This window comes from Podarcis raffonei, chromosome 5, assembly GCF_027172205.1.
Source record: "Podarcis raffonei isolate rPodRaf1 chromosome 5, rPodRaf1.pri, whole genome shotgun sequence".
Classification (NCBI taxonomy): domain Eukaryota; kingdom Metazoa; phylum Chordata; class Lepidosauria; order Squamata; family Lacertidae; genus Podarcis; species Podarcis raffonei.
Window position 1 is genome coordinate 72,559,690 of NC_070606.1, and position 15,559 is coordinate 72,575,248.

The following is a 15,559-nucleotide window of genomic DNA, read 5'->3' on the forward strand; positions in this document are numbered from 1 at the left end:
TGCTAATGTAATGTTGTGCCTTTTTCTCTTGCACATAGATTGCCAAATAATTCCTTTTCATTGCCTGTGGGACGCTCCCAGATATCACACACAAACACATAAACTATCCATGCCAATAATTAGTTACACGTAAATGTGCAGCAACTGCCTATTTACCATTGCACTTTTTATTTTGTTCTGTGATTACTGTAAGCAGAACTTCATTTCCCCAATAATTTCTTTGCTCTTAATATTCTGAGAAAGTAAGTGATTATTCAGGCAGGGCTTGAAATAACAGGAAAGTACAACATAGATCCTTTTAGATAAATTGTGTTATGAAATATTTACAGTCCAGACTTTGTGTGGGGTGGCGGGGAGGCAGAGGCTAAAATATATATTTTCTTTTCTCCGTTGTGAAAACTGCTTCATGCAAACAGTAGCATGAGCGATATAAGAGTCTTGTAAAGGGATAAGAGAGGAGGACCTCTCTTGTAGACATCTATCCTCCATATTATGCATGAGGGTGAAGTCAGCCGACCTTTATGCCACTAATTGTATTTTGTTTTCTGTATATGATATAACATGGCATTCATACACCAGATGAGAAAATGCCAGACGCTTCCACGGTGCACTTCAAACCATGTTATCTTCCTTTTCTTGACTGCGCAGCACAATGCAAAATAGAAAACACAGATAATGCCTGAATTATTGTTGGGGAATTGGAGTAAGGAGGAGGGGAGGAAAGAAAAGGACCTTTTCACTGAATGAAAAAAAGGGAAGACTTGGAAGGAACCTGAAGGTCACTTCATACAATCTCCTGTCCCAGCTCAGGACTTGCCACATCTAATGAAAGCCAACAGCTTAATCCATGCTGCTCATTGTGTAATGGAAAGCAGCATGAACCTGAAGCATATTGTGCTATAGGCACCTGTCAAAGTACATCCAGAGAACTCTAATTTATGGAACTGGAGGCACTGTTTCTAGTTCCTGAAATCCAGACTGATTGGCATTTGAATCCACCTTGGTTGCTCACCAGTCTACTCACGTGGCCGGCATTGGCACAGGATCATCATGGTCCACATAGTTGACTCCCTGTGGTGAGCATAAACTGCGGAACAAGCTTCAGGTACACATGGGGAAGCCATGATTGATTCATGTCTTCTTTTTCACATGGCATTTACAGATGACAAACAGTGTAGGGGGAGAAATACCACTAACACATATAACAGAAATAGACTTGGCACCTAAAAATTAACCAGCGTCTGCCTGTTTCAAATGCATGCTATCTGTCATCACAGCTAAAGATTCTTACATCGCAGGGGGTTGTACTAGATGTTGGGTCCCTTCCAACTCTATCATTCTAAGACTCTATGCATATGAATGTATTGTAAAGGCTTCAGTGGAAGTCTAGAAGGCTTAATGTGTCCCAGGATCTTATCTGTTTCTTACAAATATAAACCCAGGAACAACACGTTGGACTGTCTTTGAAACTGCAAATAAAAGCATTGCTTTGGGATCATTTCAATAGAAAGGTCAAGGATTTCATACAAATTAATCTCTACAGAATAATCAAGAAAGCAGTTTATGTAAATTTCTATGGTTATCTCAATTTGTTTTTGATTTTTTAAGAAACTTGGTTAAATTCAGCTCCTCCCAATCTAATTGTCATTTATCTAATTGTCATTCTAAAGCTCTGTACTTCCTAAAGCAAGCAGAAAGAAGCTGTTTTAAAGCAGGCTTCCTCAACCTCAGCCCTCCAGATGTTTTGAGACTACAATTACCATCATCCTTGACAACTGGTCCTGCTAGCTAGGGAGGGCCAAGGTTGAGGAAGCCTGTTTTAAAGGCTACAGAATAAGCTACGGCCAATAAGCATGCCTGCTCATTTCCCCATTCAGTTTAATGGATGTGCACTGTCATATAAGTAGATATAGGATTGCAGCCTTAGGGTGTTAAAAGATTAGATCTCTCAAGTTCATCCAAAAATACTTAGGTGATCAGCAAAGGTTACTGCATAACATGAGGCACATTTACATTAGTTATCCTGAAACAATATCATTTTTGAACACTGGAGATTAAATCTAAAATACCAGTGAGCTTCATGAAGTCTGAATGGTGTTTTGTCAAATGTTTGCTTCCATTGCATCATGTAGTTCAGGAGAAATGATGAAACAAATCAGGAGTAAAAACAGAGTAGCTAAACTATAGGTGTTTGAAAGGTGGACAATGTTTTGACTAAACATCTGATCGATGTGTATTTTGGTTCCTTTGCAGTGTCAGCCAAACCAAGGCCTCACAGCGATGAATATACAAAGAAGGTTCCTCCCCCTAAGCCGAAACGGAACCCAAACACTCAGCTAAGTGCATCTTTTGATGAGACATACATCAAAAAACATGGCCCCACAAAGTCAACACTAAGCAGGGATACCTCCTTATCACAGGTCAGCAGTCCTGCTCCAGATACTGAGGAAGAAGAACCGGTTTATATCGAAATGGTTGGAAATATACTTAGAGACTTCAAAAAAGATGAGGAGGATCAAAGTGAGGCAGTATATGAGGAAATGAAATACCCCATCTTTGACGATGGAGGCCAAGATTCAAAATGTCCATGTGAGTATGACCATCACAGCTGTTCTTCTCAGTGTGCTACTCCCACAGTGCCTGACCTTGATTTCACCAAGTCCTCAGTGCCATCCACTCCCAAGGGTGTTCTTTGTGATATACCCCCACCATTTCCAAATTTGCTTTCTCATAGACCTCCACTCCTGGTATTTCCACCTGCACCAGTGCAATGCTCCCCAAATTCTGATGAATCTCCTTTAACACCACTGGAAGTCACAAAGCTTCCTGTGCTAGAAAACGTGTCTTATATCAAGCAGCAAGCTGGAGCTTCTCCATCATCACTGCCACCTCACACTCCAAGTCATCAAAAACTGGAGAAAGACCAGACAGCATCTCATGGAACTAGTACTCCAGGACATTCTTCTTCTCCTCCACATCCTTCTACCTTATACAGAACACAGTCTCCACATGGCTATCCTAAAAGCCACTCTGCCTCCCCCTCTCCTGTGAATATGGGTCGGTCACTTACCCCCTTAAGTCTCAAAAGACCTCCTCCTTACGATTCTGTACATTCAGGAAGTCTCTCAAGAAGTTCTCCATCAGTGCCTCATTCTACAGCCAGAAACATATTGCAAGAAGGAGGGAAAATGGTAAACACCTCTGTCAATACCTACGGGTCATCATCACAAAGTAGTTCCCGTTCTAGAACACCTACCAGTCCTCTAGAGGAATTAACCAGCCTTTTTACCTCAGGACGAAGCTTACTGAGGAAATCCTCCAGCGGAAGAAGATCTAAAGAGCCTGCAGAGAGTAAGTGCTTCACTTATTTGACTCTTATTTGACTCTTTACTGATGATCACAGCTATATACATTTTTAAAGTATTCTTAACAAGTAAAAGAAAATGCTCAGGTCCCAAAATTGCTCTTTGCTGGTTACTGCCTTGTAGTTCTTTATCCTCACACTCAGGTTAGGCAGGAAGAGCTTAATTTTTGTCGGAAGAATCAGAAGGCACAAAACAGGTGGCGCAATTGACTTCCGTCCTTCTCGCCACTCACATTATGTTGTCTCTGCTTTGCCTTCAGCATGTCGGAAATGCTTTTGATTCAAGTCCTTGGGAAAATGAATCAAGCGCAGGCAGGGATTGTATTCTAAGCCTTTAGTAGTTTAACGAAGTAAGTGAGCATGATATACTTTCCCCTGCAGGTCCTATAAAACCACTTTATGAGTGAGTCTGAGGTATCTTGAAGCCTGTATAGCTGAGGCGCTTTTATTTGAGAAGGGTTTTATTTTCTAGTCCTGGGGTTATGTAGCAAGTGGCAATAAATTACGCCTTTGGGGTGGAAGAGCAACACTGAACACCCCCTGGTCTAATGTACTTGATAGCTGCATTTATGGTGTTACTTGCAGAAAGAAATGAGCCAGATTGCAGACGTGTGTGAATTGTGCGGATTCACTTTCCTCTCTCCTATAGACAGCACTTCTCTGATCATTAACTGGAATTTGCTTCACTTATGTGGAACTTTGGGAAAGTTTAGGAACCTAGGATTGCCTTATACCAGGGCAAACTGTTTGTCTATGGAGTCCAGTATTGCCTATTCTGATCGGCAGTGGTTGTCCAGGGTTTCAAACGGAGACCTATGCCACAATCTACTACCAGATTTGCCTTATCTGGAGATGTCAGGGATTGAATTTGGGATATTCCGAATGCAAAGCATATGTTCTGCTACTAAACTTTTGTCTTTCACTATCAAAGTATTTGATCTCCCCATTGGGGAATCAAACCCCTTGGTCACTACCATGGCAGAAAAGGATGCTGTCCACTATGTTAATAAGGTTTTAGTGGCAGCACCATGGGAATTAAACAATTTATTCTTAGGTATGAGAGAGAGAGGACATACAAACTAAGAGAGCCAACTCCTAGGGGGCCGTGGGGGCTTGGGCCCCTGCAATAAAATATTTGAGGGGGCTGGGCCCCCACAAAGTTGGTGGGCATTGCCATTCAAATGGTGTGTGTGCGCACCATGTCATGTGATCGATTATGTGGAGTGGGGCTTACCTGGGCCCCCCACAATATATTATTCTTATATTTTAGTATTTATACCCCTCCCATCAGAGTGGGTTTCCCCAGCCACTCTGGGTGGCAATCAACATATATTAAAATATAATAATACATTAAACATTAAAAAACTTCCCTATACAGGACTGCTTTCAGACGGTTTGGGGGTCAGAAAACTCCATGCCCTTCAACATTCATCCGATGAAAATAGGCATGTCCTAAGGAAAAGTGGGACATTCTGGGATCAGATCTATGAATCTAGAACTGTCCCTGGAAAATAGGGAAACTTGGAGGGTCTGCTGTATTTGTGTTAGGACGTAGTGAAGAACTAGCTACCTCAAGACCGAAGCCACGGTTAAACTTTAATTGGTTAGAGCTTGGAGCAGTTTGAGCAATGATCCAGTTGCAATATGAGAACATTTATCTCATAGTTAGGGTCAACATATTTAGCTGCTACCATGACCAGCACCCTGGGCATGTGGCTGGCAAGCTAGGCCTTGAACTGTGCTGGCCCATATTCAGCTTTTGCAGACTTTCTGGAGTCAGTTGTTTTGTTTTTGTACCTGGAATATCCCTGAGTTGCTGGCAGTACCCTGATATGCAAATGTATCAATTTTTAATATGATTAGTCACTTTCAACTTCCCGTATATGTCACTTGACAGATAATTAAATTCTATAACACCCAAGATTCACTTTTCATCCAGGGAAAAAAACCTGAAACATTGAAGTTATTGAAATCTTCAGATGCCTAACTAAGTCCTCAAATCTTTTGAAAATGTGAGTGCATAATAATCCTTCCGATCCATAGTTGAGGATAATGACATGAATTTTTGCACAGGGAAGGGTTGCAGGCTTTGAGAGACCCCTGCAGGGAGATTAAAGAGAGTTGCATTACAATTATTACTCATCGCAAATTAGGATCTTAGGGATTGTTCAAGAACTGACACAGCACACTAATCATTCTAATGGGTTTTACGGTAAAGTCCGTTTTAAAAAAAATTCTGGTAACAGTAGTATTTGCATAGAAGGGATGATCTGCAAATGTCCTAGGAAGCAAGATGATGCACAAAGGGGTGTGTGTGTGTGTGAGAGAGAGAGAGAGAGAGAGAGAGAGAGAGAAATATAAATGAACTAGAATTTGAGTTCTCAAGCTATCCCTGATACGTATGGCTATGTATCACCTATTTGAACTGTACTACATGAGTTTGACCAAACTGCGGGAGGCAGTGGAAGACAGGAGTGCCTGGCATGCTCTGGTCCATGGGGTCACGAAGAGTCGGACATGACTAAACAACAACAAGGCATGTGCAACTGCATGATACACAGACCATACTAGGTGCAAACTAAGAGCACCTATACATTGGCTTTCAATAAAACTTCTGTCAATATAGAGACTGCTAAAGAGAGAACATCAAGCCGGAGTTTCCTGAGGCTGAACAATTCATCAGATGGCATCCAGCCCACCCTGATTAATATCAACTGATTAATATTGATTAATATTGAAACTGATATGTTTGTGATGCAATTTGTTCAGCCACAGATGCAGCTGTGTTTGTAGACCTCTCAGCCAAACACATCATCACTGTGGGAAGAATGTGTTCAACTCCCCAACGACAACAGTTGAAGTTGGGAGCTCCCTGGCTATTTAAGGTGGTATTCCATGAAATAGTTGTACACATGCAAGAACTGCCAAGAGCACAGCAGGACATACACACCTCCTTTCCCCGCCCCCCACTAACCCTAAACCTGCTCCAGAAGGTTGAGAGGATACCCAGGATAGATTTAGGGTGTGCGCAGGTGGAGAACATTCTGTTGACTGATGGAACATTTGCATTAGTGCTATGTTGAATAAAGCCCTAAGACTTCTGTTGTGCTTGTACAGCACTGAACTAGCTCACTCTGCTTTGTAACTTATTGTAAAAATCTTCAGCTTACTAGGTTGGAGTGTCATGCCTCTAACAACACCACTTTAGTGGGGGAAAGGGAGGAGACCTGGGTGACTTGGTTCCTGATCTGATCTGCCTCTTATTGGTTGTTCAACATGAAACAGAGACCTTCCAACCACCATGCTTCCTGCCTCCTTCTTTGTCCTTCTTTTAATTCTTGAGTGGCCCCCATCCCATCCACAAAGTGGGGATAGATGAAGGAATGGGAATGCACATACAATCAGCATATACACCTGGGTTTACCCAAATGCAGATTGATCATTGTATACATGTTCGTTTTCTTTGTTCATACCTTCAGCCCGTTTAATTAAGCATTCTGATTTAAGCAAGTTCTCAGCAGAAATCCCAGTCTGCATTACAGTGGGAATGAGTCAGAAATAGTCAAGTGGGAAATACTACAAAATGCTAATGATCAACACCACATGCTGGGTAGGCAGATTGCACGACGCTTAAATTGCTGTTGCTGTAATTTGGAAAATAAAGCTGTGCACAGATAAATAGTTGCTACATGTTCAGTAGTTCAGACAACTACTGTATGTACTGTAATGTATGTACAAGTGACTTCAGCCACCAGTTTGTTCAAGTTCCACCATCTATGCTTTGGGTATGAACATGGGTACAGTCATTCAATCTTTCAGCCACACACAAAGTGGATGCGCATGAGGTCTGTGCAGCCTTCAGTAATGGATACAAAAATAATCTGTTTTGGAAAGGCTTCCTCATTGGGAGTCTGATTTTGTGTTTGCTTCTCTTTGATGAATTTAGGATCATCATAAAAAAAGACCAATCTGCCTTCATGCTGCAAGAGGACATAGAATCAGTGAAGGGAACCTAATTATGTAACAAATGTAATTTTGGGTTTCTTTTTATTTATTATTGTTCAAGGCAGCTGCTGTTTGACACTGATGCACACAGACTTTTTTATTTTTCCTCTTTGTTTACTCAACTGCTCAAGCTTGAGTTGCAATTTATCCAACAGATTTCCAGAAGTTACAGTCTCAGCAAGGAATGACTGAAAAGACAACAAATGTCTGCAGTGTGCCAGTGTGAACATGTTGCACGGCTGATTGGCTTTGCTCTGTTCGTGAGAGCTACAAATAGAAGAGGGACACATTCGGGGCCATGGCAAACAATTTTTTTTAGGAGGAACTAACTTACTAAGCATACTAAGCAAATGGTTGTTGTTGTTGTTTAGTCGTTTAGTCGTGTCTGATTCTTCGTGACCCCATGGACCAGGGCACGCCAGGCACTTCTGTCTTCCACTGCCTCCCGCAGTTTGGTCAGAAGGCAAATGGTACTAGCAACTAAAGCTTGGAAGTGTAAGGCACTTGTTGATGTGGATTATAGGATACAGGTGATGTTCAGAGGGAGGGAGTTGTATCATTGATTTCCTCCCTTATTAAATCTTTCCTATGTTCCAGCACACACAAACACACCCGGGGGGGTGGGATGCAAACACTTTGTAGAAAGAACTGTACCTGAGTGACATAGCACATGGTTTGCACCCAGAAGGTCCCAAGTTCAGTCCCTGGCATCTGATCAAAAACAGATATTGGGAGCAAGATTCCTTCCAGAGAGTCTTCTAACTGACAATACTCAGCTGGATGGACCAAACAATCTGCTTGATATGAGGCAGCTTCATGTTCTATCTCACCCAACCAGTTTGTTTCTCAGACACAGTGAGAATGAGAAGTTCCTGACCATCCACATTCAGCATCAGCTCAATAACTGGGGCATGGGAAGCTCTAGTCAATGTATTGTTACTGGGAACCTTTTCTGGAGTGGGTCCACTCCCTTGAAATCATCACCGTTGCTTATTCAGTTGCCTTATCCCTTTAGATGCAGTCTATAGCAGTGTACAGAAGGAAGGTTAGAGAAAGTGATTGAATAGACAGCAACATTGAAACAGGGTAAGGGGCTTGTCCTGTCTTGCTCTGGCTAGGCTCTGAGCTCTAGGGAAATGAAATACTATTGTGGCACTTCTTAATCAGGTAGCATTGTGGCCAATGAAGCATGGTCACTTAGGTCACATTAATCAAGGTTAGGTTTCAATAGGTAAAGTGAACGTAAACTTGAACAAAGCAAATGTCAAGGCCAGCAAGCCAAGACTCTGCTGGTTGAGGAGAATCATATAAACTAGGGGCAGAGCTGATCAGTACCATGGACAGATCACAGGCTGAAGCTGCTCATCTGTAGTAAGAGGAGTTGTTTCAGCAGGGAGCAAACACTTTCTGAGATCTTAGACAAGGCTCAGGCATGAGGCAAGTTACGGGTCAGGCTTAATGGAGTGCTCAGGCTCTGCTATGGGACACAGAGCTCTGCCATTGCTGAAGCAACAAACTGATCCCTATATAGCACTAGTAGCCCTAACTGCACGGGACGGTGCTTCTTCATTTAAAGGGGCCCAACTTGCTTCAGTTGTCTCCTATTGTAACTGTGTGGCTGAGCTCTGCTATCACTGGGATTTCTACAATGGAGTCTTCCGAGTCCAAGGACAGCGGTGTCACATCGTGGGGCTGGAGGGGTACTAACCACACAGGCTTGTCCAGTGCAAGTGCTTCTGGAGCTGGAAACTCTTCCAAGGTTGGCTCTGCATTCCTTTCCCCTTCAAGTTCAGAGTCCTCAACCTCTTCTCCTAAAGAATGGGAATCTGAGTCCGGGTTCATGACGAAAGGGCTGTTGCCTTATTCAGAAAAGTTTGGCTTTTACAATGAGGGGGTAACGAGGAGAGAGTCCTTTGAATGTGATGAGTCTCGTAATGTAATCTGTTCTGGTCCAGAAGGATGCAGTAGGTGGGATGAAAACTTATCATCCAGTTCCTGTTGCCAGTTCTGACAGCATAAATTGGTTCATATATATGGCCTGAATCTATTATTTATTTGTTTGTTGAATTTCTAGACTGCCCTTTCATCTGAGAATCAAAGGTTGGTTTACAGTATAATCTACAGAATTGTGTAATGAATTCTATGTACAAAAAGAGGTTTGAAAGTTGTGTATGTTTAGGATTAGCTACCTATCCCTCATGGGAAACCTCTTCTGATATGGAGGGGGCTTTTCGAAGTACAATGGTACCTTGGTTCCTGAACAGCTTAGTTGACGAACAAATCAGCTCCCGAACTCCGCAAACCTGGAAGTAAGTGTTCCAGTTTGCGAACGTTTTATGGAAGCCGAACATCCGTTTCAGCTGTCGGCATCATTTCCGGGGCCAATCAGCCTATTAGAAGGTGTGCCTTGGTTTTCAAACGTTTTGGAAGTTGAATGGACTTCCAGAATGGGCTGAGTTTGAGAACCAAGGTACCACTGTAGTTTGTGAAAAGGCATGGCATTCATTGGTGGGAAGAAAGTCAACAGTTTCACTGGGCAGCAGGCATAGCCAAGCCTTTGGACAATCTTCAAGCTATGCTTTGAATCCCAACCTACTGTATATATTTCTACCGCAGTCAACATCAGGTTTCATTGACTGAGCATTTACCTTGTAAGATACAAATCTGTCACAGCAGTTGCGGAATACCTTTATACAAAATTGCAAGAGATGCATTGGGAAATGAGAGTTCAAGATTCCATTTCATGCCTATTGAATAACAGATTTATCTCTAAGAATAATAATATTAATAAAAAATAAATTGCCCTAAAATGTCTGGTCTTGGACAATAAGGTCCATAATACATTTTTTTTTAGTTACAATAAATGTACTCATATATCTCTATACATTTCCTGAAGAAATTATATCCATTCATAGAACAGAGGTCTGTTCTCTCTGATTTCAAAATTGAATAATACTTTACATTTGTAGCTGCAGATTTTAATATGTAGCATTTTTAAAACTAGAATATGCATCTAAATGCTGCAGAATAATGTATTTGATTTGCAGCTGGCATGCCAATCCCTGCCAATTTGCTAATGAATGCAGAGATTTTTCAATATTACAATCAAAGTACATTACATATGAAAGAGCTCCTATAGACGTTCCCGTACAATGGCCATTTAAAACGTATTGTGCACATATGTGCCAAGGCAATCCACCAGAGAGTTAAGTGCACTTACGTCCTTTGACTCAACTATTTTTTTTTTGGAGCGTGGCCCATATGATCTAAATAATGGTAAGATGGTGGCAGCAGCAGCGAGGGCAAGTGAAAAGATGGTGGTGGCAGCTGGCAGTGACTACAGGGTGGGAAATCAAAGGATCTATTCAAAGGTTGGTTCCCAGAATCAAATCAACTTGATTAGAACTCATTCAGGTCTTAGCTGAAGCTGTATGTGCAATGCATGTAGATTAGTGTGAAATGCAGGGTGCTAAATAGGAGCTTTTGGAATGGGTAAGAAACTACCGTATTTGCAGGGAGAAAGACCATGTCTCTATTGTCAAGGAAACCAAAGTGATGCTCCTTGATCCAGCCCAGTTGTATAAAATGAGTAAGTTGGGGCAGAATGGAGGTGTGCATTTAGATGTGCATCCCTTTAAAAGTAAAGGCATGTGGATGAACATCATCTGCACTCAGATGCATAGTCAGATGTGGGTGTCATCCATCTGAGCCGCCCAAGTAGTTCTCAAATATGGTTCCCAAGCAGAGTTCCACACCGAGAAATAAAAGAACATTTCTTTTTTGCTTTTGAAAACTGATCCTTAAGAAACTTGAGGCTGATTCTCATAAGTGTAGTGTGCATGGAAAAGTCATCGTATTGATGCATTTCTAAATAATAATAATAATTTGTAAACCAGCTTTCATTTAAAAGAATTGTAGTGCAAATAAACAAATGGCATATAACAACGTATAGCAATACATATCATGTCAGTAAAACATCTGTATCAGTTGCACTAACAATCAATGTCAAGAGCTAGTATTAATAGTCAGGAAATTGGGGTGCCATATTCTGAAGAGCGAAAAAGAGGGACACATCTGTTAACTTCTACTTTTAACTATGGGTCGCTATGACGACTCTACCCATGAAAAAGAGGATGTTTCAAAGCATGTTTTTAATGGTTGCTGGGTGTACCCAACATTTGGTGCTGAACTGATATCTGTGGGGCAATCTTTCCACAAAGCCTATATTACCTAAATAAATAAAAAAATGATTTGATATATTTCAAGGTGCTACAGCCAGGACATCATGAATCATGATACTGACATAAAGGCCAGTATTTATCAGACTGCTTTATCATTCCAAAACCCATCAACAAGAAAATATGGTGATTTCCCAGGTACTGGGTAGTTGTATAAATCAGCTCCCAGGGGGACGACTCAGAAACTATTCAGTGAATGGGTTCAAAGCCATTCAGTATGCTAAATTTCACCATGGGTCAGTGTGACCTTGTTTTGCAGCGCTGCTCTAAAGTACCTTTCATATTAGTAATATAGTTTGGCAAAACTGGCTCTCATTCTCTCTCTAAATAAATAAAAAAATTGCTTTCTGCAAAGGTGATTTATGATTTATTTAGATTTATAGCAGACAGGGGACAAAGATGAATGAATAATACATGCATTGTTATCTGATACATTTTGGATTACTTATAGAAGACTAGCTGAGATTTGCCCTCGTTTGCAGTTCCTTCGATTGCGCTTTTCTGCCGCCTAAAAAGAGATCTTTACTGTTTGTCACTCAGCATTATAACAGCCAGGCTCCAGAATTAATATGTGCTTAGGAGGCGTGTGAGACTGACTAGGTAGAGTACATTCATTTCAATGAGAGAGTTTTTAGATTAAGCAATTCCGCAGCTTTGATTTATTAGTTTGCTTTTGTTTTAAGCTGTAGCTTATTAAATGGAATTCACAGTTTGTACAGAGCCTACATGCCCTCTCCTGCCAGACTCTGCCTCTCGCATTTAAAAGCCTAGTAACCACGAAGGGATGCAACAGGTTGAGGTGCCTGAGGAATTCCTTCCCTATGAATTCCAGTGGGAAGTGATGTGACCTGCACATGTCAGTTGGAATGTACTTATTATTCAGATTTCTCCAAAATTTGTGACATAGTTTTTGGCTCAGAAAAGGTACCCAATTTTTTTACAAAATACAAATTCTATTATAAAGTACATTTCAAGATCTGCATATATAAAAAATACATATAAAATATGTATTTTGTGATGCAATACACCCTAAAATGAGGGACGCGGGTGGCGCTGTGGGTAAAACCTCAGTGCCTAGGACTTGCTGATTGTAAGGTCGGTGGTTCGAATCCCCACGGCGGGGTGAGCGCCCATCGTTCGGTCCCAGCTCCTGCCCACCTAGCAGTTCGAAAGCACCCCTAAGTGCAAGTAGATAAATAGGTACCACTTTATAGTGGGAAGGTAAACGGCGTTTCCGTGTGCGGCACTGGTGCTGGCTCGCCAGTTGCAGCTCCGTCACGCTGGCCACGTGACCCGGAAGTGTCTTCGGCCGGCGCCGGCTCCCGGCCTCTTGAGCGAGATGAGCACGCAACCCTAGAGTCAGTCATGACTGGCCCGTACTGGCAGGGGTACATTTACACCCTAAAATACACATTGGTATCCAATGCTATGCAACAGGACTTCCATTCCCTCTTCTGCTCCTGTCCCTCAAACCACAAATTTGCTCCAGAGCTTATTTTAGGGTGCTGGGGTGGGTGGCAGGGACAGTAGAGGAAGTTCCATTGCATGCATCGAAGTGCTTTGCACCAGCAGAGCTGAAATGGTGGAATTTGCTCTGATGTGATAGAATTTGCACTGCTCTGTTAGAATTCCTGCTCCATGATTGCAGTCATGGGATTGTTGTCTATCACATGACGATATATGTTTTGACTCCACAGAGTGGGAAGTGATGGAGACAGGATGTTTGTGTTACTGTGTTCTGTGAAGTGGGACTATTGTCCTTGTTCTTTCTCTTTGCTGTCTGATCCTAGAGAGAGAACGAGCCATGTTGCAGTGCTCCATGTGTGTTTATATGTAAATAAAGTAGATTAGCCAAAATGCTGAGTAGCTGAGGTCTGTTACGCAAGCTGCGAAGACTCTGTGGATCCCTAAGTGTGCCGGTGTCTGTTGGCATCAGTCGCTGTGATGTTCAGGCTGAAGAAAGCTTTTGAGGCTCCCGAATGATCGACAAGGAGGGAGAGAACATGCCAGTCGGGCATGTGTCTCTGCCAGGGTCCTGCTCCAGTGTAGGACGAGCTCCTGACATGCTCTAGGCGCTGCAGCTGAGCTGAAACTTTATTATTACTCACAAAACTTTATCTGTGCTGATATGTGTGGCAAGCACAGCCCCAATTTGTTTGCAGAGGTGTGATGAATTGGACCACAGAAAAGAAGGCAACCTTTGCTTCAGATGTTGTGGGAGATTTCAGAGAGCGGGCACACCAAATTATCTTTTCATATTCATCAAAGAATATTAAATCCGGGGAAAAAGTTCACCACTGCACATCCAGACAATGGAAAGGTCTCCTGAATGATGCTCTCTGAAAATGTAATTTCCCTTGGTTTATGTTTTTTTCCTCCTTCTTATAGGGTTTGGAAAATAGCAATGTTTTAAAAGTTGTGCTTTTGTGTTGCTGATAAATATCATCCAATAACAATGTTCTTTAGGCAAAGAATGGACCGTGTGAGATGGCAGACTGATCCAGACTGTTTCATTTCTTTTAGCTTTATTAGTTTTTAGATAACCACAAAAATGAAGCTTGCCATGTAAATATATTAACTGACCTGTCAACTGCAAACAGATTTTTGTGCACAAGAATGGTCTCAAGAATTGATTAACAGAATTGGTTAACACTACCGAGGATGTGTTTTCGACATGCAACATTTTACCCAAAGGGTTCTGATGGAGTATTGGAGAAGTGTTCTGGATAGCAAGCCAAATGGATTGTAATGGAAAGCAGAAATCACTGTCACCTGGATAAGGGCCAGTTTTGCATTGCCTCTTATTTTGCACAGATCTCACTCCCTTGCCCTCTTTCTATCCACATGCTATGCTGTTCCTTCTACTCTCTTCCAATAGTTCCTGATGAAAGCCACCATGGTGTAGTGGTTACAGTGTTGGCCAGGGACCTTGGGAAGTTCAGCTAGCTCTTGGAACACCCCAGCTAGCTCTCAGTTTCCAATCCTCAAGGGGCTTAGGTGATCAACCACGGAGTTCAGGAAGCATGAGATCATGAGATAGTGGCTAGCGGGGGGGGGGGACACTGCTGGGCCTACCAATCTGAAGATTTGTAGGATTAATCCCCCTCTTGAGGGGCTACAATGTCTCCAAATGTCAAGTACCAATTGCAAAAACAAGCAGTTCATTGTTGTTTTGATTTTACCAATGAAAGTCAATGGGGGGAGTGAATATTTGGATTTGCAAATATTTCTCCTATGCAGGGTCTAAGGCAGGGACACTTCAAAGCAAGGAAGGGCCTGGCCCAGAGCTCTGACTGTGAGGCTGCTATTATTATTATGTATTGCATTTATATCTTGTCTTTCCCAAAGGAGCCCAGGGCGGCAAGGTGGGGCCGCCTCACACATCCCCTGTTGACATCGTAAGCAGGCATATTAGGAAGCAAGTGAATCCTACTGAACTCAGTGGAACTTGCTTCTCTGTAAACATTGCTAGGATTGGACTACAAATTTTCATTTGGAAGTGCATAGCAAGGCTTAGATATTCTGTACAATTACTGAGATCTAGCATGTGAAGTGTTTTGAATGCTCTAAAATGTTGCACAAATGCAAAGTATTATTATCCTCATTGTTCCCTATTAAGCCTTTCATCTTCCTAGGCAACACAGGGGGTTTGTTCTCCAATCAGCCCTGAACCTCATTGACTTTGGGTCAGTCACTGTCCCTCCACCTGACCTCCCTCACAGGGTTGCTATGAGGATAAAATGGGGGGTGGGCATGTATTTCCACCACAAGGAAAGGTGGGATACAAATAGAACTCATCCCAGAGTCCCCCTCTTCATCCTTTCCATCCATGTCATCGTTCAGCCCTCAAGCTTGGGAGGTTCTCTTGCAATGTTGATATTACAACAGGATGCTTATTAATCTGCATCCCAGTCTACGCTTTTGTTTTGTAGTGAAATGCTGCAAAGTTTGG

At 42.1% G+C, this 15,559-nt stretch overlaps 1 protein-coding gene across 4 annotated transcripts in view; it reads left to right on the forward strand.

Moving 5' to 3' along the window:
- Window positions 1-15,559, forward strand: part of NYAP2 (neuronal tyrosine-phosphorylated phosphoinositide-3-kinase adaptor 2) — a 151,801-nt gene that overhangs the window by 97,902 nt on the left and 38,340 nt on the right. For all 4 annotated transcript variants that reach the window (XM_053390064.1, XM_053390067.1, XM_053390066.1 and 1 more), the window contains exon 4: window positions 2,254-3,351. In XM_053390064.1, coding sequence (XP_053246039.1) covers window positions 2,254-3,351 — 1,098 coding nt within the window. The remainder of the gene's footprint in view (window positions 1-2,253; window positions 3,352-15,559) is intronic.